This window comes from Rhincodon typus, chromosome 5 (genome assembly GCF_021869965.1).
Source record: "Rhincodon typus isolate 14 chromosome 5, sRhiTyp1.1, whole genome shotgun sequence".
NCBI classification, from domain to species: domain Eukaryota; kingdom Metazoa; phylum Chordata; class Chondrichthyes; order Orectolobiformes; family Rhincodontidae; genus Rhincodon; species Rhincodon typus.
In genome coordinates, this window is record NC_063336.1 from 47,702,540 (window position 1) to 47,730,016 (window position 27,477).

The following is a 27,477-nucleotide window of genomic DNA, read 5'->3' on the forward strand; positions in this document are numbered from 1 at the left end:
TTCTGTGTTGGAAACTCAAAGTACACAAACTTGTTATCCTTACTAGATTAAATAACAATATTTATCCTACTAACATAACTTGTAATTGATTGCTATCATGCAATAAACTACCCCTTGTTTAAGACAAGAGCCTCTTTTCATTAGATTACCTTAACAATGTTTCTCTATCATGCTATACACCTTGCCAGGAAAAGAGGATAGTGGCAGCTAACAAGACAAACACAACTTGACACAACTGGCACATATTGCAACATTCATAACCCATATTTTTTCCAACTATCAGATAACTTTATATCTAAAGTTTTCACATCACAGCTGACTGACCTATAGTTACCAGCTTTTTCCATTTGCCTTTTTTTGAATTGAGATGTAACACTTACAATTTCATCATCTTCTGGCACCATTCCTATATTTAACAAAGATTGGAAGATTTAATCTTTAATGTTACTTCCAAAGAAACTCATCTAGAATGGATGACATTTCTAACTTGAGAATAGTAAAGTTTTAAGTACCTCTTTTATTCTTATCATATTTGATTTCCCTACCACATCAGTTTTACTGTGACATTGGTAAAGCATCCTCTTTCCTGGAGAAGACAAATACTAAGACTTCAAGCACAACAAAAGTTATCCAGTTTAATCTCTATCCAGCCTCACACTCCTTTCCAGATTTGTATCATTATGAAATATTTTGGACTTTCTTTTCATTTTGTCCAGTAACCAATTCCACATATGTTCTCTTTTCCCCAAAATTCTCTTTCAGAACTTGTCTATACTTTCTGCATTTAGTGTGTTTCTCTACCTTATCATTAGCCTTTAATCTAAGCCTCCATATTCCATGTTGATTAATCTCTATAAATTTAATTGTACAGGAATATTCACCATTGGATGCCATTCTTTCTATCCCCTAGAAATATTTCTAGTCTGAAGCCAAATTATCTCCTCTATGAAAGGCTTCACTGTTGCAACTGTCCATATTTTATTCTAATAAATCTATGCTAGACGTCTACCCAATCCTATTAATCTCAACTAGCTCACCCACTAGAATGGACAGCAGCATATACAAGTAACAAAATTGAAAAATAGACCAATGGTCCTCCTTCTAATTGCCAGGAAACCTCAAGTGAAAAGCTTGAATGTGTGGCCCTTGGCCAAATGCTGGATAAGGATCTGTTTGTAGTGTTCCTTTGAGTGACCAGTCTATCACAGTTGCTCTCTAAGCTCATGCATGAAGAATGAACAATTGACAAAGGATCACTGCCTTATGTGGAATTAAATTCCAGCATAAGTCCTTTTATGACTGGAACAGAGTTCTTGAGAGAGGTTTATTTTTAAGAGAAGGCAAGTGTTGCAAATTTATGTAGAGTATTTGTGGCTTAGAAGGCAGGGAGTTAGAATTTGTTTGTTAAAATGATGGGGGAAGAGTGTGTAGTCCCTTTAAGAGGTGATGTGCTTTTCTAAGCTTGGAGATTTAAACAAAAATGTGTCTGTAAGCAGCTGAAGAGGTGCAGCCAGTTCTGATATTGAACCATGTATCGGTTGACTGTGTGATTGGAAGCCTTAGGCTGGTTTTGATGTTTCGGCAACTAGCTTGAAGATCAGCCAATTAATTTAAACCAAGCACTTAGAGATTGAAAACCAACTGAATTTAAATCTGATGGTTTTAACAACCTTGGACCAATCCTATTATAAGAAAATTGACAGGTAATCAGGGGTATATAAGAAGAGGGTTTTTGAAAATTGGTGTGAGAATGAACTGCCATCTGAAGAGTGAATATCTGGCTCTCACAGAAACCTCTAAGATCTCTGGGAAATCACTATCTATTCATAAAGGTACCATGGCATTATAAGATTCCTGATAGAAGAATTCACAGGGAAAGCATTCCTAACAGAAGGATTAGTGGAGAAGGCAAAGAACATTCCAGAAGACTTAATCTGGCTGTACTTTGGAGAGTTTAAGTTTTAATTTATTTTTATTATTACTTGGGTTTTTATAAGTAAAACTTATATTTATTTGTACAACATACCATTAGAATTTTGTTCTGTTCAGAAATAGTTAGTAGTTGCTGTGGTTGGTTCACTAGCCAAACTGGTTCATTAGTTTACAAATGTTTCATTACCCTGCTGGGTAACATCATCAGTGCAGCCTCTGATGAAGCCTTGTTGTGTTTTCCCACTTGTTATTTAAACTCTGGGGTCTGTTGGACTTGATTACCTCATTTCCATTTTCTCTTTGCAGTGGTGTGTATATAGGCTCTAATTCTATGTGTTTATTGATGGCCTTCTTGGTGGAGAACCAGGCCTCTAAAATTTCTGTGCTTGTTTCTGTTCCATTATCAAATGGACTAAACTAGAAGAAACACATCTACATATAAACAGCATTTTCAGTGGCATCAAATTCACCAGAGAAGAAGAAAAGAACAAACAGCTCCCATTCCTGGATGTAATGGTAAAACGTAGGATTAAAGGGGGAATTTCTGACCAAAGTATACAGAAAGCCCCACGCACACGGATCAAATCCTAATTTTCAACAGTAACCACCCCAACATCCAGAAATTCAGTTGCGTAAAAACACTGTTCAAACGAGCCACAACACACTGCAGCAACTCTGAACAATGGCAAAATGAAGAAGAATACCTCCACCAAGTAATTAGAGACAACAGATATCTGAACAGCTGGGTCCGACGATGCCTGTTACACAAACAACAGGAAGATACACTACATCCCGACACACTTATCATGTTGCCATACATCAAGAACGTATCTGAACTGACCACAAGATTCCTCTGGCTACTGGGCATCAGAGTATCACACAAACCTATATCAACGCTACGCCAACTGCTGACAAGAACCAAAGACTCCTTACCCACTACAGACAGAACCAATGTAATATACAAGATTCCATGTAAGGACTGTGACAAACATTACATTGGAGAGACAGGAAGGAACCTGGCTACGAGGATACATGAACACCAACTAGCAACAAAAATACATGACAAATACTCACTTGTCTCCATACACACAGACAAGGAGAACCACCAGTTCGGTTGGGACAATGTCAGGATCCTAGGACAGGCCAAACAGAGTCAAGCACAGGAATTCTAGAGGCCTGGTTCTCCACCAAGAAAGTCGTCAATAAACACATAGAATTAGACTCTATATACACACCGCTGCAAAGAAAAACTGGAAATGAGATAATCAACTCCAACAGACCCCAGAGTTTAAATAACAAGCAGGAAAATACAACAACGCTTCATTGGAGGCTGCACTGATAATGTTATCCAGTGGGGTAATGAAACATCTGTAAACTAATGAAACAGCTTGGTGAGTGAACCAACCACAGCATCCACAACCCGAGCTACAAATCTACTCAAGAACCTTAGATAGGTAGTAGTTAAGGGGGAATTGTTTGATTTGTTAGGGTTAAATAAATAAATTGTTATTTGTTGATAATAATGTGAATATCATGGATTTTCTTTCATTTAACCACTCCTTTTCAATAGATTAGACGAGTTGAAGTGAGTTTCTCTGGGTGTGTTGTGTTTAATTATTAGAAGGGGACCTCTACCCCCGCCATAACAGATTGGGGGGTTTGCGTTTTGATTTTAATTATCAGAGGGCTTCAACCTCCCCTTCCCAACACAAGAGAGACCACAGAAAATATCTATCTTCTATGAACACATGAATTAGGAGCAAGAGTGGTCCATTGAGCATTTTTTGTTTAGTCATTCACAGGATGAGGGTATTACTTGCTAGGCCAGTATTTATTGCTCATACCTAATTGCCCAGAGGGCAGTTGAGAGTCAACCACATTGCTATGGGTCTGGAGTAACACGTTGGCCAGACCAGGTGAGGATGGCAGTTTCCTTCCCTAAAGGACATCAATAAATCAGGCGGGATTTTCCTGGCAATCAACAATGGTTTCATGGTCATCATTAGACTGTTATATCCAGATTAGTATTGAATTCTAATTCCACTATCTGCCATGGCGGGATTTGAATCCAGGTCCAAAGAACATTACTTGGGTCTCTGGATTAATACTCTACCAATAATACCGCATCACCTACCTTAACTATCTGCTATTCAGTATGATTATGGCTGGTCTGATTGTTCAACATCCACCGAATAATCTTTTATCCTCTTGCTTAACAAGAATCTATCTATCTCTGCCTTAAAATATTCAAAGACTGATTTTCCATCACTACCTGCAGAAGAGTTCCAGAGACTCATTCCTCTATGAGAAAAGAATTATCTTTGTCTTTCTCTTAAATGGGTGAACCCTGATCTTTAAAGAGTGACCCACAAAACAAGAAACATCCTCGACACATCCAATCTCAGACCTCTCAGGATATTTATGTTTCATTGAAGCTGCCTCAAAGTCTTCTGAACTCCAGTTGGTAAAATCTAGCCAGTCCAACCTTCCATTATAAGACAACTTGCTTATTCCAAGTATTGGTCTAATAAATCATCTCTGAACTGCTTCCAATGCACTTACATCATTCCTTAAGTAAGGAGACCAATACTTGAATATTACAGACCATGATCTCTCAGATGTCTTGTCTAACTGAAGCATAACTCTCTGTGCCCCTCACTCGCCATGTTTGTATTCAATTCCCCTTATAATGATAACACTATATTAGCTTTGCTAATTCCTTGTTGTACTTGGATACGAACCTTTTGTGTTTCATACACATGGGTATTCAGGTTCCCCTCCACCTCACACGTCTGCAATCTCTCACTCTTTAAATAATATGCTTCTTTTATTGTTCTTTCTGTCACTTGCCACATCTTTGTCCAATCACTTAATCCTCCTACATCTATTTCTAGTTTCCATTATTGTCTTCACAACGCACTTTCCTAACTATCTTGGAATTGTCAGTAAATTGGCAATCAGAATTTCAGTCCCTTCGTCCAAGTCATTTATTTGTATTATAAAATATTGAGGCCCTGATCTCTGTAGCACACCGCTCATAATGTCTTGTCAACAAGCAAAAGGTCCATTTATAGCTGTTTTCTGTTTCCTGTTAGCCTGCCAAACTTTTATCCACGACAGCCTGTTACATCCTAATTCATGAGCTATTACTTTGCGCAAGAATCTTTAATGTGACATCTTATCAAATACCTTCTGGAAATCTGAGTCCAATAAATTCACAGGTTCTCTTTTATCCATGGAACAGGTTATTTCTCTGAAGAACTCCAATAAAGTTCGTTAAACATGATTCCCCTTTCATAAAAGCATGTTGACTCTACTCCAGTACCTTAATTTTCTAAGCTTCTTGTTGCAATGTCTTTAATAATTGCTTCTAAAATCTTTGTTATGACGGATGCTAAGTGATGTGTCATTTCCAACTTTCTATTTCTCTCTCCTTTTGAATAGAGGAATTACATTCGCTATCTTCCAATCTCATGCAATCTTCTCCAAAAGGAAATTTTGGAAATTAAAACCAATGTATCAAGTATCTCACTCTCCATTTATGTTAAGACATTAGGTGAAGTCCATCAGGATTCAAGAGTCTTTCATTTCAAAAATATACTTTATTCATAAAAATATCTGTATATACATATATAGTCACCAAAGCAGTTCGGTTCTGTACACTAGCATATGAAGAAACAAACAAATATTAATTCTACCCAACAAACAAATCAAAGGCATTTCTTACTTGTACAAGATTATATTTACATATATTTGAGGCATCGAGAGGCTTCTATAATTGAAGTTTCCCCCATTTAACTTCGGTAGAAAGACCTTAAATGCTGGTCTTTCCCCACTGCACCTTGGCAGCACCTACCCTAAGCTTTAGTTTGTCCCTCAGCACATCATCCTGGACCTTGGAATGTGCCAGTCTGCAACACTCAGTCAATGTCAACTCTTTGCTCTGGAATACCAGCAGGTTTTGACCAGACCAAAGAGCATCTTTCACCGAGCTGGTGGTTCCCAGGCACAGTCGATGTTTGTCTCAGTGTGCATCACAGGAAACAGACCATAGAGCACAGAGTCCTGTGTCATGGAGCTGCTCGGGATGGAACTCGACAAAAATCACCGCATCTTTCTCCAGACTCCAGACTTTGCAAGGCACATTGCAGCAGGAAAGTAAGACCTGCTGATGCTGGAGTCTGAGATAACACAGTGTGGAGCTGGAGGAATACAGCAGGTCGGAACCCAAAACGTCAGCTTTCCTGCTCCTCTGATGCTGCCTGGCCTGCTGTGTTCCTCCAGCTCCACACTGTGTTATCATATTCCAGCAGGAGATGTGTGGAAGTCTCTGTTCACCCAACCCCTCAATACTCCCACCACTTTGAGGGTAGTATGTGGTGGTGCAGAGAGTCCAGGTGTACATGAAGGATCTCACAGGAATTGCCCTTCTCACCACCAGCCAAGCATTGTCTTGGCGCTTGTTAGAAAGTTCTGGTGATGAGGCTTCCTGCCAAATAACTTTGACAGTCTGCTCAGGGAACAACCCGACAGAATCCACTCTCCCCATTTTCCACAGGGTCTGGAGGACGCTACATTCTCACCACTTCCTGATGGACTTGTGATCAAAGGCATTTTTCTTTGCAAATTCTTTCACAAAAGACAGGTGATATACTACAGTTCAACTACTTGGAGCATTCTGCGGCAACAAGGCCAGTTGCATCCTTCACTATACTGGGGACAGGTAGAAGCTTGGTATGACACTTAGTGTTTGTGTTCTGAGGGTCTACACACAGCTTGATGCAGCCACACATAAAAGTGGCCATCAGGATGAGGACGGTGTTGGACATGTTTTTCTCCACGTTATCCTAAGTTTTATACATGGTGTCGCTGCGAATACTGTCTATTTTAATCCAAATGGAAGATGGCTCGGGTGACTGTAACAGTGCAGGTTTTGGGAATGCGACAGACCTGCACTACTTATAACAGAGAGACTGCCTCATGCCTGATGACCAGGTTTTTATCTGCAATGGAGAGGAAGCAATGTTCCTAAAAGCCCAGTTTCTGCCTCACCTTAGCAATACTCCTCCCAAGTATTAGTGCACGCTCCAGCCCCTCTTTATTTCCAGCACCTTCAGGTAATCTGTCCTAATGGTGAAAGGGATAAAGGATCTGTTGGTCCAGTTCCCAATGAAAATGGCCTCACTCTTGTCTCAATTTACCTTGGCTCCTGAGGTCAGTTTGAACTGCTCGCAGATGCGCATGACTTGCATACTGACAATGGATCAGAGCAGGAAACGGTGACGTGGAAAATATACAGGGAGGCTTTCACCTGCAGGCCTCCACTGCCTGGAATATTCACCCCTCTCGGGCTCTAATCCTCTCTGATGGGCTCACCAAAAGCATGTAAAGAACACACAAACATATCAGGATTCAAAAATACAATTTATTCATAAAAATATGTTCATATATAGTCACTAAAGCAGTTTGGTTCTGTAGAGTACCGTATGGAAAAAAACAAACAACGGATTTGACTCTAACCAGCAAACTCAAGTATTTGTTACTTGTACAAGACTATTACATACATTTGAGGAGTCATCAGTCCTCAGCTCTGTCAATTTGCTCAGTACCACTTCCTTGGTGATTCTAATTTTTGAGACCCTCACGCCCTTCCCTTTGTCTGTAGAGATGGTTTTAAAATCGACTCTCCAGATCAGGCAAAATAAAATCGCCCCTTGCAAAAAAAATTCCATCAAAGATGAAACAGAAAATGTGCTTATTCTGCTTTAAGAATTCCCACGACAATTTCAAATTTCTATCATGCCTTTGCTGGGCTTTTATAGAAACCTACTGCAGGGGCTACACTGCCCTCTATCCTGGTCACCTGTGAGACGGTACCCTTCCGTTTAAACTTTGTTTCCTAGGGTTACAGCCTGTCAATGATTTGAACTGGAATCAATTGAAGAGGTTAAGATGTATTTTAAAAAGCGAGACTTTAAACAGGAATTTCCCAACGCTTTGATTGAGAAAGGGATAAAGACCTTATTTTTCTATATTGGTCATCAAAAATGAAACCACTCCAAAAGCCGAATTTAAGATTTTCCCTACTGGCAATTATATTTGGAACCAGTCAAAAGGACCACCGAAGAATCGGCGACAGGATTAATTTCACCTCGGATGTGTAACCGTTGGGCTCCTTTGATGAGTAGCGCGGAACTGTTGTGGTACAGAGCCACACAGATCAGAATGGTTGAAAGTTCACTGCACAGTCTGTGATCTCAGCATCAACGTTGGAGTTAAGCTCAGTATCATAAAGACGGGGTGCAAACTCCCGCCCAGTGACCCCTGCTCTTGGATGCAATTATCGAGAATGACAGTAAAGGACGAAACACTGACGGTTACCGTCCACGATAAGGAATGCGGGACGGGGAGAAGGGCGTAGCTGAATAGACTGACTGTAGTGCAACCTGAGTCCTCACTTTTCAGGGAAAAAAAATCTTTTAAAAAGACGAATCCATCGCCTTTTCATTCTCACAGGCTGCCAGGAGTAACTTCACGCTGTTAATATAACTAGCATGGCTCCTTACCCGATTCTCACTCAGTGCACTGAGTATTTCACCGCCACAACTGTTTCATATCTCCCCTTCCCTGATTTATTCCGCACAGTCCTTGCACTGGCTCCTGGAGGTATCTGTTTTATGTCTATCCCCGCTTCAGTTTTGTTGACCCCCTGCAAACTGTGTGAGGTGACTTTTCTTTTCACTCGGGTGAACTATGGCTCCGTATTTTTGTTAACGGATTGAGCCTTTCACAGGTGTCTCCACTATCGCTGCAAGCTTTTTCTCTCCTACAGTTTTGCGACGAAACAAGCAACAATAAAAAAAAATCACCCCCTCAGTGTCCCTTTCGTATGTTACTTTATATAGGGTTCGCCCGATTGGGGAGTGTAAAGCCCTCCTCTATCACACTCGGATTGGTGGGTGTAGCCCTTCCTTCGGGCCGGACCCTGTCTGGGAGGGCTGTCTGCTGTGTGGCTGCTATTCCTGTCAGTCTCTGCCGGGTCTGGTTGATTGACGTGACGGCTGTCCCCGGCTCTCCGCCCCGCCAAGGCAGCGCTGCCCGCTATTTGAGTGTGTGGGAGTGAAGCTCGCCGGCAGAGCCTGGGACATAAAGCCTAGAGGATACGGCGGAGTTTGCTGCAACAACAACAACAACAACACACACACACACACAGAGAAAGCTGTTCAGAAATTAAAAAAAACAGCCACCGGTGTCACCATGAGCTCCAAGCTCAGCCGCGCTCTCTGGATTATCTGCGGCTGCATTTCTTTGCTCAGTAGCATCCTTGCCCATCTGACGCAGGCTGCAAGAGAAGGTAAGAAACGGAGGGGAGGTTTGGGGGGGTGGGTGGTGTTGGGGATTGGTGGTGGATGATGTTGGTGGTAGGCAAAACCAGAAAAGGTCTTTCTCCTCCCCCTTTTTCCCCCCGAACATGCAGCTTCGGAGACCGATCCGCCACTCTGGGAACGGGACAGCCCAAGTGGCAAAGGTCTTTGACAAAGCTCTCAAAGCTCACTCTTTCCCTTCAAACTCCCAGCTCCAGTCCCTCTCCCTGCGAGCGGGAGCATCCACCGAGGTCCCAGTTTCATGGCGATTATTATCGCTAGCCAGATTTGATGTAGGCACGTTTTGGGAACATGAGCCACACTTTAAGATCCTGATAGAAATTCCGTCGCCACTTGATTTTAGTGCATTACAGGTTAGGGGAACGACATGGGGGGGGGGGGGGGGGGGGGGGGGGGGGGATATGAAAACAAAAATCAGTTTTACTGGACAAAGTGGCTGAATTTATCATTAGCCTTTGACGGACACTTCACAGTTGTAACTCATTCTTGTTTCATCGGCGTGTGCGCTCGCTGCCGATTGCAGTGGGTTCGCTGGGCGATGGGGAAGGAGAGCGGTATCGTCCTGAGGTTAGCCCGACTCCCCCCAGACTGCGGTACACTGCCAGATAGCTTCTCAGCCGCATCCAGGAATCCGCGCGAAAGGTGGAAACCCCCCTGAGTGGTAAACGGCAAATTTTGGCTCTTTGAGTTTGCACGATGGCATTTCAAACGGGCAAACAAAAAGGAACGTGAGGGCACTTTTGGATGAAGCCAAAACTGGAGTTTCTATTTCTAACAGCGCACCTCCAGGCTGTAAATGCTGGAAACTGTACTCTAATAAAACAAACTTTTTAAACAAGGTCCTGGAGTGCAATTTCATCCGCTCTGTCGATGTGAGGTGACACCTCTTCCCTTCATGATACAGCCCTGCTCATTTCTAAACCAAAATCGAGAGCTGCTAAATACAATGGGAACACAAGTTAGTTTTGACATTTCGGTACAACCTAGTTCTACAGGGCGACTGGACCCAAAACGTTAACTCTGCTTTGTCTCCACAGATGCTGCCAGACCTGCTGAGATTTTGTTTTTTGTTTCCCCCAGCCATTTCTGTTTTTGTTTAGTTTTGACTTTTTTGAGTTTGTGGGTTGCTGAGGGACAAAATTGCCAGGGAATGGCCTGCCACTCCTATTGCTGACAAAATGTCAGTCACATCATGCCCAATCCACAACACGTCTTCGTCCAGATCCCTTCAAACCAGCCTTTTGCACACACCCCGTCACTCATGCGGTAAACGTGTCGCCTTCTTTCAGTAACGAAATGTTTCCGATCAAAATGCAGGAGAAACTTATGTAAAGTTGGTGCAGCGAAATCAGACTGAGCCCACGATGTTCCGGGCGCTGCTGGTGTTGGGAGAGCAAGTGAAACATCTCTTACAATCCCAGCAAGTTAGAATGAAATGTGTACTCCCGATAAGTGAACGCACATCAGGAACCTCGCCCGGCTCACACATTGTCTTACCCGCCTTTGAAAGGGTTTGCCACCAATTTGTCGTTCAGCTTAACTCTTTATGTTTTATTAACCGCTTCTCCCGCACGTAGATGGTTAAAAAGTGAAACTGAGATTAAAACATGTAGGACAGATTTCCGATTGTGAGTTTGTGGTTTGCTTTTGAGCATGTTTTGCGAGCGACGCTTGCATTGCTGTTGGAAAATGGACTGTGCCAGGTACCTGTCGCTTGGAGGCGGACTGCTGCTTCTTCCGAGCACTCTCACTCTCCACCTGAAACCAGGCAGTGACCTCTCCCTTAGCCAGCCATCTCCCAAAATCCTTCAAATAAAATATAAAACCCCTCTCCACAAAATCCAGCGTTGGTGGAAAGAGTACCTTATTAATTTCCTGTCAGTTTCATCCATCTGAAACCAACCTTGTCACCTCTACATTGATCAGTCAGAGAAAGAGAGACACTGGTAAAAGTTAAGTCAATATTAACTTTCTTCAAGAAAGAGCGGGACAGAATTATTGGAAAAGCACGTGGGAGGTAGGGGCTCGGAATCGATATTCATCAATATTTTGTGTGAAATTTATAAAGATACAGGGGAAAGCCATCTCCATAATAACTAGCTACTTTTTTCCTCCACTTTGAGCTACAAATTTTGTTTGCCGATTTGCCTGCCCGTTTAACGTGACATTAAAACAGTCGCTTTTGAAAAGTTCGTTCCGACCCAATTTTTAACTGCCTTGTAACTACTGTATTGACAATGTATTTCAATGGGGAATGTGTCTCGGACACATTGCGGATCACCTCCTGTAATGGTATCTGCGAAGAGAAAAGAAGTAGAATTGACATTGAATTCTCGTCAGTGAGGGAAAAGTTCAGAGGGAGAGCGGTCTCGATTGAAACCAATACACTTCCCACTTGTCTTCGTGTGAAGACGTCCGAATGCTCAGACATACGCAACGTAGCTGAGATGGTAGATTTCTATCTTCTCCCGGGAGCTAGATCGCAATATGGGTCACTCTGGTGTTTAGGCACATCCACACAGATTTACAGCTTTTAGTTCATTTGAAAATAATAAACAGATTGAAAGGGAGTGAGAGATGACTCTTTCGAATGTAAGAAAAAAAACCTCACGGAATGCAGATAATGTATACTTAATTTGAAATTAAACACTATCCTTTAAAGTAATAGTTTGAATTGTCCTTGTTGAACCAAAATATTGTTCGTGGTCGTCCACCGTATGTTTGAAAGGGGTATATCAGATTGAACGTATTATTGTACAAGTTGTTTGAAAGGGGTATATCAGATTGAACGTATTATTGTACAAGTTGATCGAGAGTAAACCTATTTTCTGTTCATGTAAGTAGCTGACACTTTCCGTATGATCTTTTCTCCCTTTCTCTCTGGCAGTTATTTTGCTGGATTCCAAAGCACAACAGACGGAGCTGGAGTGGATCTCGTTTCCTTCTGATGGGGTAAGACTTCACGTTTCTCAGCTCTTTTGAAATGTTTGCCAAGGAAACAGAGCCCTAACCTAAACCCGAAGGTGGCTCTGAATTTCCAGAGAGCTTCGGTGCATTTCATTGCAGATGATCATTTGTGTCCAAAGCCCCACCTCAGTTAGCGAGAAGATCGATTGTTTTAAAGTTCTTAAACTAAACTAAACGAGGATGTTATATTATCCAACGTGCAGCCGTCCGTCGTAAATCACTCGCTTCGGACGTACTGAGTTCAAACGCCTTGATCTGGGACAAATGGAAATTTAATAAAAGGCAGTCAATTGATTTCCACTACACACATCAACACCAACATCGTTCTTATCTCCTGTGTGATCTGTTGATTTATCCTTTGAACTACCCATTATGACAGAAATTAATGTGCATTTTTGATTTCGGTCTGGGAAATTTCGCTGTAACTTTGCGAGGACTGTACTTTTTAGACTAATCCGTTAACATAAATCTAATCAATTATATGTAGTATTAAAAAGTGAAAAAAAACTTGAAATTGGCCAATATAATTATTGACAAACTGGGCAAATGTACAACGGAGGAAAATGTGTCGGGACACTGAAAGAAATTGAACATTTTCCAATACGTTCTAGATCATAGATTAGATAGACATTTCGGTTACAAGTTGCCTATATGTAATTGGACTGTAGTTGCGGGTTGTTTAGACTTTATCCTCAATTTTTTAGCTTTGGTTGAATTATGTCCTATATGTACCGCCAGCTGAGAGTTGGTCTGGGAGAATTTCAATTTTACCCCAGACCAAATGCACAGTTTGTTCTGGGCAACCGTAAGAGATAGGAGCAAATGGTGTTTATTGGCTAATAATAGATTTGGATTGCACTTGAATTGGAAAGTGTTGTGCTTTGTAAATTACCATATAAATGATGCATTAGATACTGAAAGAATGACTATTGCAGAAAACACTTCTTGCCAATCTGAACAAAAGTGCATTTCTTACACACACAATCCCAGGTGAAATTCTTCTATAATGCATAATTCTGGATACTGTAAAGATACAGTGAACATCTGATGTTGGTAAAATGCTTTATTTTCACCTCCCATTACTTTTTTTAAACTTTACACCTCCCTGGAAGTTTCTTTGCATGATACAACATTGCACATCTCAACTTGTTAGGACCAGAGGTTGAGTACATTTGAACCAAGACCACGTAAGTCACAAAGCATAAATTCCTAATGCAACATCTCAAACAAACTCAAATAATTTTAATTAAATCAAGATGTATAAATTGCTAATACTGAAGAATTTCTGTCGATTGTGAGTGCTGGCTTTCTATGTGTGGCTACTTTGAAAATTGCACAGAGAAAGAAAATCAAATTATTTAATTTACCTCGATACAAATGTGATGCCCCACTGCTAATAAATCAAACCAACAAAAATGGAAATGACAGGAGTGAGCATATAAAAATACTGCAAGTTAGACAACAATTCATTTCTGGATCTGTTTAATGCATCAACAAAAGAAAAAAAAGTATGAAAAACAAAGAGTAATGGTCTTTCATGATGATCAGTGAGATCAGACCTGCACAATTTATTTTTTAATTGCCATTCATGAATATGACTTTTGTCCCTGTTAAGATAAATTATTTCAATACTCGGAATGGATTTTTTTTTCATTTCTTTGTCGAAAGTCAGCAGCAACTGTTCTAAACCCAGGTTAATTATTAAAATTGCAATAAATGCAGTTGCTGTAAATCAGAAACAAAAACAGAGATTTCTGGGAAAGCCCAACAGGTCCGGCAGCATCTGTGGAGAGAAATCAGAGTTAACGTTACAGGTCCATGGACCTTGTCCTAGAACTCAAATCTGTGTTTACGTTTTCTGAGTTAACGTTTCGGGTCCAGTAACACTCCCCCAGAACTCAGTTCTGCGGAAGGGTCACTGGACCTGAAATGTTAATTGATTTCTCTCCACAGATACTGCCAGACCTGCTGAGCTTTCCCAGCAATTTCTGTTTTTGTCCCAGGTAAATTATAAGATAGGTGTCTGTGCCAGGCAATATGCTGCACCAGGTTCAGCTACTATCTCTCACCCAGTAAATTGTTTCATTTCTCATGCCAACCACCTTTGCAGTTTCTTGTAGTTAATTTCCTGGACAGGGAATGTTTTATGCTCTGTGCCCACATCATTTAGTGACTGTTCAGATTCAACCAAAGCTATACCATTAAAAATGCTTGTAGGAGCGAAAAAAAAACCAATTTTAATCAGTTTAGTTTATATTTAGATTCAGGTTTCAGAGATGGAAAAGCAATGTACCAGCTGATTACACTATGCACAAATAAAAGCTTTTTGCTGTTCCAAAGTACTTTCAGCACTTTAATTTTCAACTTTTTTTTTCCTCATAGCAATCGTGTTTTAAAGTTTTGATGTTCTCTACATGAATGAGATATATTATCCTTGACTGTTTTTCAGAAGTCAGAGCAAAACTATGCAACACACAGTTAATTCACCTGGCACTACAACATAATAAAGCAGAATTTTTACTTGGCTTGTGGACCCTGCAGTCAGGTATCCAGCAGAGGCTCTTTTGAGAGTCATGCCAACCTTGTGATATAGAATCTGCAGAAGGACTTCAGTAACCAAGTGTTTGTCTGCAGTAAATGAATATCAATGCTTTGGACATTCCAGAAGTAGTCTGCACCATTACAGGGGGCTTTTCATAAATAGGATTTAGAAGAGATTGTTACTCAGCTCTTCAGAAAGGTTTCAGTTTATCTTCATGGCAATCAGATAAAAGGGACTCTATTTTGGCAAAAGGTGGTTGTATTGAGTGGCTTTGTTGTCTGAGCTTGTCTTTTTAAGCTGTGTTTTAGTCAGAACATTCCTCTCTGCTTGCTCTGGTTCACATGACAGCCCTTAATGCAATTATTTCACATACTACCAACAGGTATTACTTAGTGCTGTCATTGTTCTCGGCTTGTCTGCTTCCCTTTATAATTCAGCCTAGTCCCCATTCAACTAATATTCACTGTCTAATAGTAAATGCTGTACCAAATAAAGCATTCCATTACAATGGTTTATGAAAAAGGAAGTCATCAAGCAGGAATCCTGCAGAAGCTAAGTAAATATAAAACGTGGATTAAGCCTGCATGACTAACAGAGCGCAGAATGTAATATTTGTGACATGAAGAAAGTGAATTTGTACAAGTGTTTCTTCTATGATATCAAATGTGGGGGTGGGAGGGTGGTGTGTTGGGGGATTGGCTGGCTCGGTTGGCTGGTTTGAGATGCAGTCCAATTCTTGCACTGGCTGAGTTCACCATGAAGGACTCTCCTTCTCAATCTCTGCTCTTGCTTGAGACATGGGAACCCTCAGGTTAAACCACCACCAGTTGTCTGTGACCCACCACCAGTTGTCTCTCACTCTCTCTTTCTGTAATGAGAGAGCAGCATGATAGACTTGTGTGGGATATTGAATGTAAAAATACAACTAAAGCCTATCAGGCAATAATATGTTGTGACTTCACCAAAAAAAAATAAATATAAAACATTAGTGAAAAGGATATTTTATGTATTAACTGCTTCATTTTTGTTATATTAATGAAAATTAACCTTAAAATTGCAGCTCTCACTTCCCTAAATAATTAATAAGTTATAAAATTTTACAAATTATTTTGTCAATTTAAGTTACCATAATTCTTTCCTACAAGTACCTTTCCTGCTTGATGATATTGCATAAATTTTAATTTAATAGCCATACCAGCTGTTGTACATTTTCATAAAATGCTGATCATCAGCTAGTCAGTTCTGAATTTATTAAACTGGAAACTGATAATTAGCCCTTTGTAAAAAGGGATTCTTCAGTTTCTTAAATGTATATGTAATAACCTTTTTCAACTGGTCATGTGTATTGTGCACCTAATGTTAAAAACAAAGGGAATTGTAAGATTCTGGCATTAGGATAGGCAAAATTGGATGTAAAATCAGACACTGCACAAATAATATGAAATGATCTTTTTATTGCTGGGCACAAACATCAATAGAAATTTTGGTAAGACATATCCTAGGATTAGGAGAGTTTGATTCTGCAGTGATTCATAAATTAGTTTCTCTGTTGGTATAGCTATAAGCTACAAAGCTTAACTTTGAGAATACGTGTTCTATTTCTTCTCATTTTGTAAGACATACTTTTTCCAGCAGGGCTCAGTGTTTGAAAATGTGTGGTTCATGCACTTGCACCATTCTTCTTTCAATGTGATTCAGAAAAGTAATGAAGAGCTCTGTACATGTGCAAACCATATGCTCATCAATATTGATCTCAGTCACTCAGAAAATACCTGAAGTGATTGTTTGGGACATGATTAAAATTAAAGTGTCCTTTGACCTCTTTGTTTCCTACTTATGCCTGGAAAAATAATTCTGAAGATTTTTCAGGCTGCTGTCAGAGGGAAGTTAATAAACCTCGTGCCTGTTAAATTTCATACATTACTCAATCGGGGTTTAGTCCATATGAATATACATTAAAATTGGACATTAAAAAATGTCCATTTCTGTGTTGAAAATTTTAGAATTTTGTTTTAAAGACCGTGGAATATCCAGCCCATGGCAGAATTACCACCTTGGAACATCTGGCCTGAGGTGCTCTTCAACTATATGAGGAAAGAAAAATGGCTGTATTATGTCCTATTGTTGACTCCACTGCTTTGTTCCAGAAGTTTTTTGGACATGTTAATAAGTGAGCCTGGCACAAGTTCAAACCTAACATTTTACTCAGGTGAAAAAGACTTTGTTGATATCCCACCTCGCTTTCTGCATTGCGTGATTACTGAGATTTCTGTTGAAGAAAGGTGATGCTGAGGTCTGCTCTGAGACCCCTGAGTTCCAGGGACTTTACGCTGTCCCTGGTGGAGACTGAAGATCAAAGCAACCAAACAGATACTGAAGGATTTCTAGATTTTGAGCTCCACCCTTTCCAGTCTTTCACAGCCGCAGCTGTGCTTCAATTCCTTCCCTGACTTTCTTTCAGTGCAAGGTGAAGTCAATAATGCTATTTTACCAAGCAAATAGCCATATAGTAAAATTGCATGATCCCATTTACTGATAGGCTCAGTGTACATTAAGCACCCAGCAACACCCATTGGTAAACTGTGTGCCAAATGCTAATCAAAGTTAACCTTGTTCTTTAACCTCTACACATGCATTTCTAGTATAGAGCTTTGCATAGAAACCCAGCATAATTAGTTTCACCTTTGACTAGAGGTAATAAGGTCAACTGTAAATCCTGCTTGATGATATTGCAGATGACCAAACAGGTCACCAGCTAACTCGGCATTGTCTGGAGATCCAACTTATTTCCTCCCTGGGCTGAGTGGAGTAGCAGTTTTGGGGTAATTTCACCTAGCTGTTGGTGGGGACATTTCCTGTTCAATGCATCTCTCAACTGATAGTGCTGCAGCATTGAGAATCTGTTAGCGGTCCTTATTGCAAATGGATACAATAAACTTTTGATACAGAGGGAAAAAGCATGTGCTTGATTAAAGGGAGTGAGAACCACTTGATGTGTTAGACAGAAAATTCTTCTTTTAATTTGCTCGAAAGTTTTGGCTGAATGTGCATGGTCTTGAGATTTTAGGGTCATATTAAAAGAAAAGTGGTCCTGGTGTGTAATACATTCTGATCTGGAAATCAGGTTGGGAATTTGGCACAAATACTGCAGGATATTCCATCTATTAAAATTACTTTCAGGAAAATTGTCTAGGGAACGTTGAGCTCCACAACTACATTTCTAATCTCTGTTCTTGGAGGCCCAAATAAAAACAGATCTCAGTCTAGTCTTGGGGAATCTAGAATGTTAACTATTTCTCTCCACAGATGGTAGCTGACCTGTTGAGTGTTTCCAGGAATTTTTGTCTTTATTTCAAACTTCCAGCATCCATAGTACATTGCTTTTGTCATTGGGCTGTTGATCAGTCTCCATAAGATAGATTCATCTTACTGCTTCTTTAAGTACACAGCACTATCCCATAGGGAGAGTGTAAAAATAGCTCATTGTTGGTATTACTTTCTTTTGTTAGAGGTTAAAGCTATTGTTGGGTGGTTTGGCATATGTGATTTTTATCTGGAAGCTTTTTTGTAATTACTCCACTTCAGAAACCATTTACATCATATTGGTGGTAAAACTTGCAAATCTAATACTTTAAACTTGCCCAAATCTAAAACATTTGCTGGTTTATTACAGGCAAGAAAAGATTTACAGAAGTTCACATTGCAATATCTACTTTGATGCCTTACAAAGACGTCTGTGTGAAATTTATTTGTAATGTTTCAAAACACAGTTTTTATAAATAAAAAGGGATGTTGTATTTTGGTCTCAGATTATTGTCATACTATGAGAAGGTTATATCTTGTACTGTTGCCTTTCAGTGGGAAGAGATCAGTGGCGTAGATGAGAACTACATTCCTATCCGCACGTACCAGGTGTGCAGAGTAATGGAACTTAATCAGAACAACTGGCTGCGGACTAACTGGATTGCAAGAGGCAATGCTCAGAGGATATTTGTGGAGGTGAAGTTTACCCTGAGGGATTGTAATAGCATTCCAGGAGTCTTGGGGACATGTAAAGAGACATTTAATCTGTATTACTTTGAAAGTGACTCAGATGCTGGCTGGAACATTAAGGAGAGTCAGTACCTCAAAATAGATACTATTGCAGCTGATGAAAGTTTTACTCAAGGGGACCTTGGGGAACGTGTAATGAAACTTAACACAGAGGTGCGAGAAATCGGGCCTTTGTCGAGAAAGGGATTCTACTTGGCTTTCCAGGATGTGGGTGCCTGCATTGCCCTGGTGTCTGTGCGTGTTTACTATAAGAAATGTTGGTCAATTGTGGAAAATTTGGCGGTTTTCCCCGACACGGTGACAGGGTCTGAATTTTCATCCCTGGTGGAGGTGCGTGGAACCTGTGTCAGTGATGCAGAAGAGGAAACAGAAAACCCTCCCAAGATGCACTGCAGTGCAGAGGGTGAGTGGTTGGTGCCCATTGGCAAGTGCATCTGCAAAGCAGGATTTCAGCAGAAAGGAGATGAGTGTGAAGGTAAGTGCTTCATTTTGCATCTAAATGATACACCTATAATTTTCCAAAACAGTTTATAAATGATTACATTTTATAAATAATTATGAATGGGCCCTAACTTCAGAAATTAAAAGTGACAACAAACAAACATGAAACAAGATAATTTTCTAAGAATCAATCTTGAGCTTTTAGACAGTTGAACATTGTCCCTAAAACAATATTAAAATGGTTGGAGTGCTTAATTCATAACATGAGCTTCCTTGTGGATGATAGCTCTAGGTCTGGATGTTGCATTGATCCATTTGCTTTAGTGAAACAATTTCTGTTATTTCCTGGCCATGACTACATGGAACACCCAAGGGTATTATGGTATTGGATCAGGAAGAGGGTAGTGTGGTGGTTAATTCTGAAAGCAGTCAGTTGGCATCAACCTTTCTTGGATTACGCTGTTTGGTTCTGTTCTTGATTGTTTGTAGAGAATTGTACGATTGCTTCAATCCCCAAGCTCTAAGTGTAATGGCAATATTACATCTGTGTGTGGATAGAAGATGAAGAAAAACAATATTAGAATTAAAAGAACATTTTAAAGTAAAAAAAAATATAGTCATAGAGATTTTACAGCATCAAAAAGACCCTTCAGCCCATCATGTCTGCACCAATCATCAAGCATCTATCTTTTCTAATCACATTTTCCAGCACCTGGCCTGTAGCCTTATATATCACTTCAAGCAATCATGTAAATATTTCTTGATGGTTACTGCCTCTACCATGATATTAGGCAGTGAGTTACAGTTGCTCACAACCCTCTGTGTGAAAAAATATTTCTTTAAATCCCCTCTAAACCTCTTGTTTCTCAGTGTAAAACTGTGCCCTGTGGATATTGATTCCTTTACTAAGATGAAAAATTTCTCCCTTTATAACTTATCTATGTTCCTCGTATTTTTGTACACCTCACTCAGGTCCCTATTCAATCTTCTCTGCTCTAAGGAAAATATACAATATATATAAAGTAATCTTCATCACAGATCAAGGTTGAATGGAACTCTTTCAAAGATTAGCTTTTTTAGCTCATCGCTGAAGTTGTAAAAATGTAGTTTTGAGGCACTGCAGATATAAGTTGCTTAGAAAGGTGAAGAAATTTCCAATAATTTCTAGATAACAACAGTGCTGATAAAATGAAAATAATCATCATCTATATTTGCTACAACAGTGCTGCAACTGTGGATTCAACACCTGCTTCTTGAGAAAAATCTGTTTGCTTTTCTAAGTCAGGGATTATGTGTAATCATTCCAGAAACGTAAGTATTTCCTAAACCATTAGCTGAAACAATTATGCTTTATTTTAAGAATCTTTGCTATAGCAGTGTTTCGGTGCAAGCTCCATTCAATACATTGGTGTCACGACACTTGATGGGTTATGCATTTTCATTAGGATTTTGGTCACATTTTAGTGGTCTATGCACACTCAGAAAAGACACATCTTTGGCTATCCATGGATTTAACCAAAAAACCTTTAAACCTTATGAATGTAATGTGTACATGTCATAGAAATGTATTTAACTGCAGAAAGAAACATGGTGTTTGATCTTACAGAAGCCACTAGTTTCCATCAGGAATACCTTCTATTTTTCTATTTTTCTATTTGCCCCACAGTTGCCTGCAGTAAATTCCTTTTCTTGTTGAATCTTCTTTGGAATAATGGCAGGCAAAGATTCACACCTTGTGCCCAAAGGGAATGTTAAATTAATGAAATTTTTGTTGTCTCCATTCAAAGTTATTGTCAGGAGGCCTGAGCCATCGTCATGTTAGGATCTCAGTTGACTTCAGTATCAGTCATAGTTAAATTGGCAGCACTCTTGCCTCTGAGTAAGAATGTTATCTGCATTCAAGCCTAAGTATTGAGACTTAAGCACAAAATGTAGGCTCACACTCCAAATCAGAACTGAACTGTGCTGTCAACATGGTGTCTGTTGGCAGAGGTGTTAAACTGAGTGCTGTTCTGCCTACGCAGGTAAACATATAAAAAATATCCGTGGCATTATTTTGAAGAAAAGCAGGGAAATTATACTTGGGCCTCCTGCTTGTATTTATGCCACATTCAATATCACAAAAAGCTTCAGTGGAAAGAAAGAACAGTCAATGTTTCAAGTCCAGTGACCCTTCTTCCTGAAGAAGGATGACTGGACTTGAAATGTTAGCTCTGACTTCTCTCCAAAGATGCTGCTGAACTTGTGAGTTTCTTCAGCAGTTTCTGTTTTTGTTTCAGATTTCTAGCATTGCAGTTCTATATTTTAGTTTAGCGGTTTCTTCACGGATCAGGTGGTAGCTTGGGTATGTTGGGATTACGGGTGTCAGATTTCAGACTTGGCATTGGTGGTAAACACAAGGTCTGGAGCTAATCTTCAGTTGGGGAGAAGAGTGGGGAGATCAGGCTGGAAATAAGCTAGAAGCTTCATGCTCATTCAAATCCTAAAATAATCATATTTTGTAAATAAAGTTTATCGTGTTCCGAAGGGGCTAAAATGATCCATTGAATGGCAGCTAATTCTGCACAGTAAACAATAGTGAGATAATGGAAAAATAATAGTCAGGGCTGAGTGGGCTGAATGGCCTATTCCTGTTTTGAAGATGTGTTAGAATAAACAATGATCAGGGCATATGTTAAATCCTCATAGAATGAATTTGAAGGATGTCATGGGATTCTCAAAGTAATCTCTGAGAGAGATTGTTTCATCAGTCAACATCACTAAAAACAATCAACAAGTCACTCAGTTCATTTGAAGTCCACATGAGTGGTGTATAAAATGGCTGCATAACAGTGGTCACAGCGTGTAAAACAAATTACGTGTGAACTGCTTTGGAATTGTCCTAACTAGGCTCTTGAAGTTGTGACTGGGCTCTTTGTAAATGCTTCATTTTGAAAAAAAATCAAATCTTTTCTGCGTGGCACTTCAATAGTGAGACCTATTTTAAATCTAACCCAGACAGCTTTGTACATTGCTAGTCATGGCTGTATCACTGAGGAGAGTGCTGGCATGTATGGATCTTTCTCATGCATTTATGATGTGCAGAATTGTGGTCAGGCTACTCATAAATACTTAATTAAAAAATTCTTTTGTGGGTCCTGGGCATCGCTGGTTGTCCATCACTTATTGTCCAAGACTACTTGCCCTTGAGAAGGTAGTGATGAACTGCCTGCTTAAACTGCTGCTGCCGTGTGCTGTAGGTAGATCCACAATGTCCTTTGGGAGGGAATTCCAGGATTTTGACCCAGTGACAGTGAGCAAATATATTTCCAAGTTAGGATGGGTGAGTGGCTTGGAGAGAAAGTTGCAGGTTTTAGTGTTCCCATATATTCGCTGCCCTTGACCTTCTAGATGGAGGTGGTTATGGGTTTGGAAGGTGCTATCTAAGGATCGTTACTGAATTTTAGCAAATAGTACACACTGCAGCTACTGAATGTCGGTGGTGGAGGGAGTTGCTGTTTGTGGATGTGGTGCCAATAAAGCAGACTGCTTTGTCCTGGATGGCGTTGGAGCTGCAGTTACCCAGGCATGTGGGGAGTATTCCATCACACTCCTGACTTGTGCCTTGGAGATGATGGACAAGCTTTGAGGAGTCAGAAAGTGATTTACTCACCACACTATTCCTAGCCTCTGACCTGCTCTTCTATCCATTGTAGTTATATGACAAATCAAGTTGAGTTTCTGGTCAATGGTAACCACCAGGATTGCTGGGGATTCAGTGATGGTAACACCTTTGAATGTCAAGGGTCAGTGGTTAGATTGTCTCTTATTGGTGATAGTCATAGCCTGGCACCCGTGTGGCATAAGTATTCCTTGCCACTTGTCAGCCCAAGCCTAAATATTGTCCAGTTCTTGTTGCATTTGGACATGGACTGCTTCAGTGTCTGAGGAGTTGCGAATGGTGCTGAACACTGTGCAATCATCAGTGAACATCCCCACTTCAGACCCTCTGATGGAGGGAAGGTCATTAATGCAGATGAAAATGGTTGGGCTGAAGATGCTATCCTGAAGAACTCCTGTAGAGATGTCCTGGAGCTGAGATGACTGACCTCCAACAACCACAATCACCTTCCTATGTGCCAACTATGGCTCCAAGCAGTGGAAAGTTTGCCCCTGATACCCATTGATTCCAGTTTTGTCAGGGTTCCTCGATGCCACGCTCGGTTGAATGTGACCTTGATGTCAATGTCACCTCACATGTGGGTCAGGCAGAACCCAAACTGGGCATCAGTGAGCAGGTTATTGTTGAGCAGGTACTGCTTGATAGCATTGTTGAAGACACCTTCCATCACATTATTGATGATCAAGAGTAGACTGAAGGGGTGGTACTTGGATGGGTTGGATTTATCCTGCTTTTTGTGTACAGGACATACCTGGACGCTACTCTTATTTGTCAGATAGATGCCAGTGTTATAACTGTACTGGAGCTTGGCTAGGGTGGAAGCAAGGTCTAGAGCAAAAGTCTCCAGTATTATTACTGGAATGTTGTCAGAGCCCATTGCCTTTGCACTATCCAGTGCCTGCAACCAATTCTTGATACCATTTGTAGTGAATTGAATTGGCTGAAGTGATGATGGGAACTACTGGAGGAAGTTGAGATGGATTATCCACTTGGCACTTCCAGCTGAAGGTTGCTGTGAATGCTTTAACCTTATCTTTTGCACTAATTTGTTGGTCAATTCCATCGTTGAGGACGGGGAGATTTATGGAGTCTCCTCCTGCAATGAATTGTTTAATTGTTCATGACCATTCATAATTGAATGTGGCAGGACTCAGAGCTTAGATATGATCCATTAGTTGAGAGATCGCTTAACTTTGTCTGTCGCTTGCTGATGTTGCTGTTTGGCGTGCAAGTAGTCCTGTCTGGTAGCTTCATCCGGTTGACACTTCATTTTTATGTACTGCTCGTGCCGCTCCTGGCATGCTCTCCTACACGCTCCATTGAGCCAGGGTTGATCCCCTGGCTCAATGGTAATGGTTAAGTGAGGCATATGCTGGGCCATGAGGTCACAGATTGTGCTGGAATACAATTCTGCTGCTGTCGATGGTCCACAGCACCTTATTGATGCCCATGGAAGATTGGAAGATTGGGACCAATGTTGGTAACACAAAATTGTTTTTCTGGGATCCAATCAGCTACTTTGTGCTTTGTTAACAGATAGAGAGTATTGGCTAGTAAGGGATGAAGAGAAAATGCTTATCATAGAGAAAACAAGATATTCCAACATCCATGTAGAAATCTTGCCACAATTGATGCCATCAGAAACTTAAGTTCAAATTTCCTGAGAGGTGCATCAGTACATACCAAATGTTAAAGACAAGACTAATCTCACCATAAGCAATTGGTGCCTGAAGAAAGTGTGGAACGGGGCAGCACAGTTGCTCAGTGGTTAGCACTGCTGCCTCACAGCACCAGGGACCTGGGTTTGATTCCGCCCTCGGGCGACTGTCTGTGTGGAGTTTGCACATTCTCCCTGTATCTGCGTGAGTTTCCTCCGGTTTCCTCCCACAGTCCAAAGATTCATTGATTCACAGAATCCCCACAGAGTAGAAACAGGCCCTTTGGCCCAACAAGTCCACACCGACCCTCAAAGCATCCCACCAGACTCATCCCCCTATAACCCACCTAATCTACACATCCCTGAGCACTACAGGCAATTTAGCATGGCCAATCCACCTATCCTGCACATCTTTGAACTGTGGGAGGAAACCGGAGCACCTGGAGGACACCCACACAGATACAGGGAAAACGTGCAAACTTCACACAGACAGTCGCCCGAGGGTGGAATCGAACCCAGGTCCCCGGCGCTGTGAGGCAGCAGTGTTAACTACTGAGCCAGAGATGTGCAGGCTAGGTGGATTGGCCATGCTAAATTGCCCATAATGTTCAGGGATGTGTAGATTAGGTGGGTTATAGGGGGATGGGTCTGGGTGGAATGTTCTGAGGGTCGTTGTGGACTTGTTGGGCCAAAGGGCCTGTTTCCACACTGTAGGGATTCTGCATGTTGTCTTCTTTCTTTGACACTCTCTTTATTTTAGTGGTTTTATGTCAGTTAAATCTAAAACCAACAAACCATCAATTTTACATTCAAAAGCACAAAATATTTAGAGCCACTCATCTCTTTCTAATGTTACATGCAGATGCAAAGAAAATAATATAGCTTTTAAAGATGTGATAAATATGGAGCAAGTCTCATGAAGAAGAAACTTTTAAGAATTGTGTAAAACATAAGGAATAGCTGGTTTTAGTGTAGATGGGGTGACAGTGAAACAACAGCTACTTTTATCCATGTTGAGTTTTGGTGATCCTAATTAAAACTGCTGAATTGACCAAGGAAACTTATGCAGTCATGATTCAATATGTAACCCACTAAATCAATTACTGGTGCATTTCCTCAGAAAATGGCATAGTTCTACCTTTATGCCATAACTGCCCTGCAACTGTTCAAGAAATTCCAGGCTATTTAGCCAAACATTCCTTACATTTTGCACATTAAATGCAGCATGTAGCGCATAAAGAGTTACCAAATAACATGCCTCATTGAGTTTAGTCAGACGTGTCTGCATTATATGGTACATGAGGATGAATTTATTTTAAGTACACTATCATTTAAAATAAACACAATTAAATATGCCAACCTAGCTTTAAAGATAAAAGTAAAATGCTGAGGCTGCTCTGTTTTGCTTAGTTTTACGTTGATTTTATTTCTGTCGGGTTAATGTTTTCTGATCTGTGCTTGAAATAATATCTCCAGAGACAACAATGCCAACAACAGCTACCATGAAATGTCCTCCCATAATATTGTGCCGCTGGAACCACCATTCCAGCTGCACCATGCTGATGTCTTCATGTCAGTGCAGTGAACCAAAATCTCTCATGTACTGCTCTCTTGTGGGTGAGTCACAATGTAAGAACCTGATTGTGGTACTCTAAACATTTGCAATAATGTAATCAAACAAGATTTTGAGATTAAGCAGTGACACTTGCTTAGTTTACAAGAAACTGAGCATTCTTAGTTTAATTCTTTTTCTCTTGATCTGGTATCTTATTATCTAAGATACTCACTTGAATTTTAATTTGCTGACTCAACAGATTCATTTATTCTTAAAAATTGCTGATGCCAAATATAGTCACATCTCTCCACTTTAATTTCTACATTGTTTCTAAAAAGAGCAAAAGTAATCTCTTTTTGGCTGAACTTCTTTGATTGGTTTTTTAAGTGCCCTGCTTGGTTTGTGACTGAACTGCATACATTTTGAAGTCTCCAAGGCTGACCTGTGGTTTGCACTATGTTCACTAATTTCAGTGGGGCAGCAGTGGGAGAACAACAGTATTTTGGATTAAGAATGATCAACTCTTCAATTTAAGATCACTGGAACATTTCTAGCTATGGACTTCATACCATAAGAGGAGAGGATTGGGCTTGTCTGTTCAGACTCAGTGTCTAGGCTTGCATACGAATATTGGTAAAACTGGGAGCAAGGGAGGGCTTCCCATTCCTGTGCAACGGTACTGAATGGAATTGCAGTTTGAGTCAACACCTTTAAGAGTGGAGGAGAGTAATTGGATAAAAAATAAAGAAGCTGTGTGCACTAATTGGATTTTTGTGTAGATGATTTTAATAATCCACTGCTGTTAATTTAAAACCACAGCTTTGTTGACATTAGTATTATTGCTGAGGAATGTTGTCTTTGCACTTGACTGTACTAGTGTGTATGTGCAAGTGCACTTTCCATCCTTGGCATCAATCCAAGACAATCATTTGTAGAATATGCTATTTTGGAACTAAGCCAATATCTTGTTTACAGCAATTCTTTCTCTCAGTAATCCTGTTAACATTTGGAAATGCATAAAAGCACTGACAGGGGAATGATAAATCTTTTTTGGGTCTGTTGGAAGCGGAAATAAATGAGTGTTCATAAGATGCTGGGTACAAACAAACTGTACGAAAGTTTATGACAGTGAATCCAATTATATTACTTAATAAATTCAGGCATCATTGTGATCTATTTAGTCTTCCCTGTCAAATGGATGTTTTCACCCAGCAAAGTTCTTAAAGATCTTTCAAAATGTTCATAGCTGCAGGAGCGTGGAATCAGAACCACGTGATCTTGTTC

At 40.3% G+C, this 27,477-nt stretch overlaps 1 protein-coding gene across 2 annotated transcripts in view; it reads left to right on the forward strand.

Moving 5' to 3' along the window:
• Nucleotides 1-9,086: 9,086 nt before the first annotated feature.
• epha7 (eph receptor A7) overlaps nt 9,087-27,477 on the forward strand; it is a 262,329-nt gene continuing 243,938 nt past the window's right edge. For both annotated transcript variants that reach the window (XM_048597273.1, XM_048597274.1), the window contains exons 1-3: nt 9,087-9,286; nt 12,205-12,269; nt 18,685-19,354. In XM_048597273.1, the coding sequence (XP_048453230.1) occupies nt 9,190-9,286; nt 12,205-12,269; nt 18,685-19,354 (832 nt within the window). In that variant the 5' untranslated portion in view covers nt 9,087-9,189. The remainder of the gene's footprint in view (nt 9,287-12,204; nt 12,270-18,684; nt 19,355-27,477) is intronic.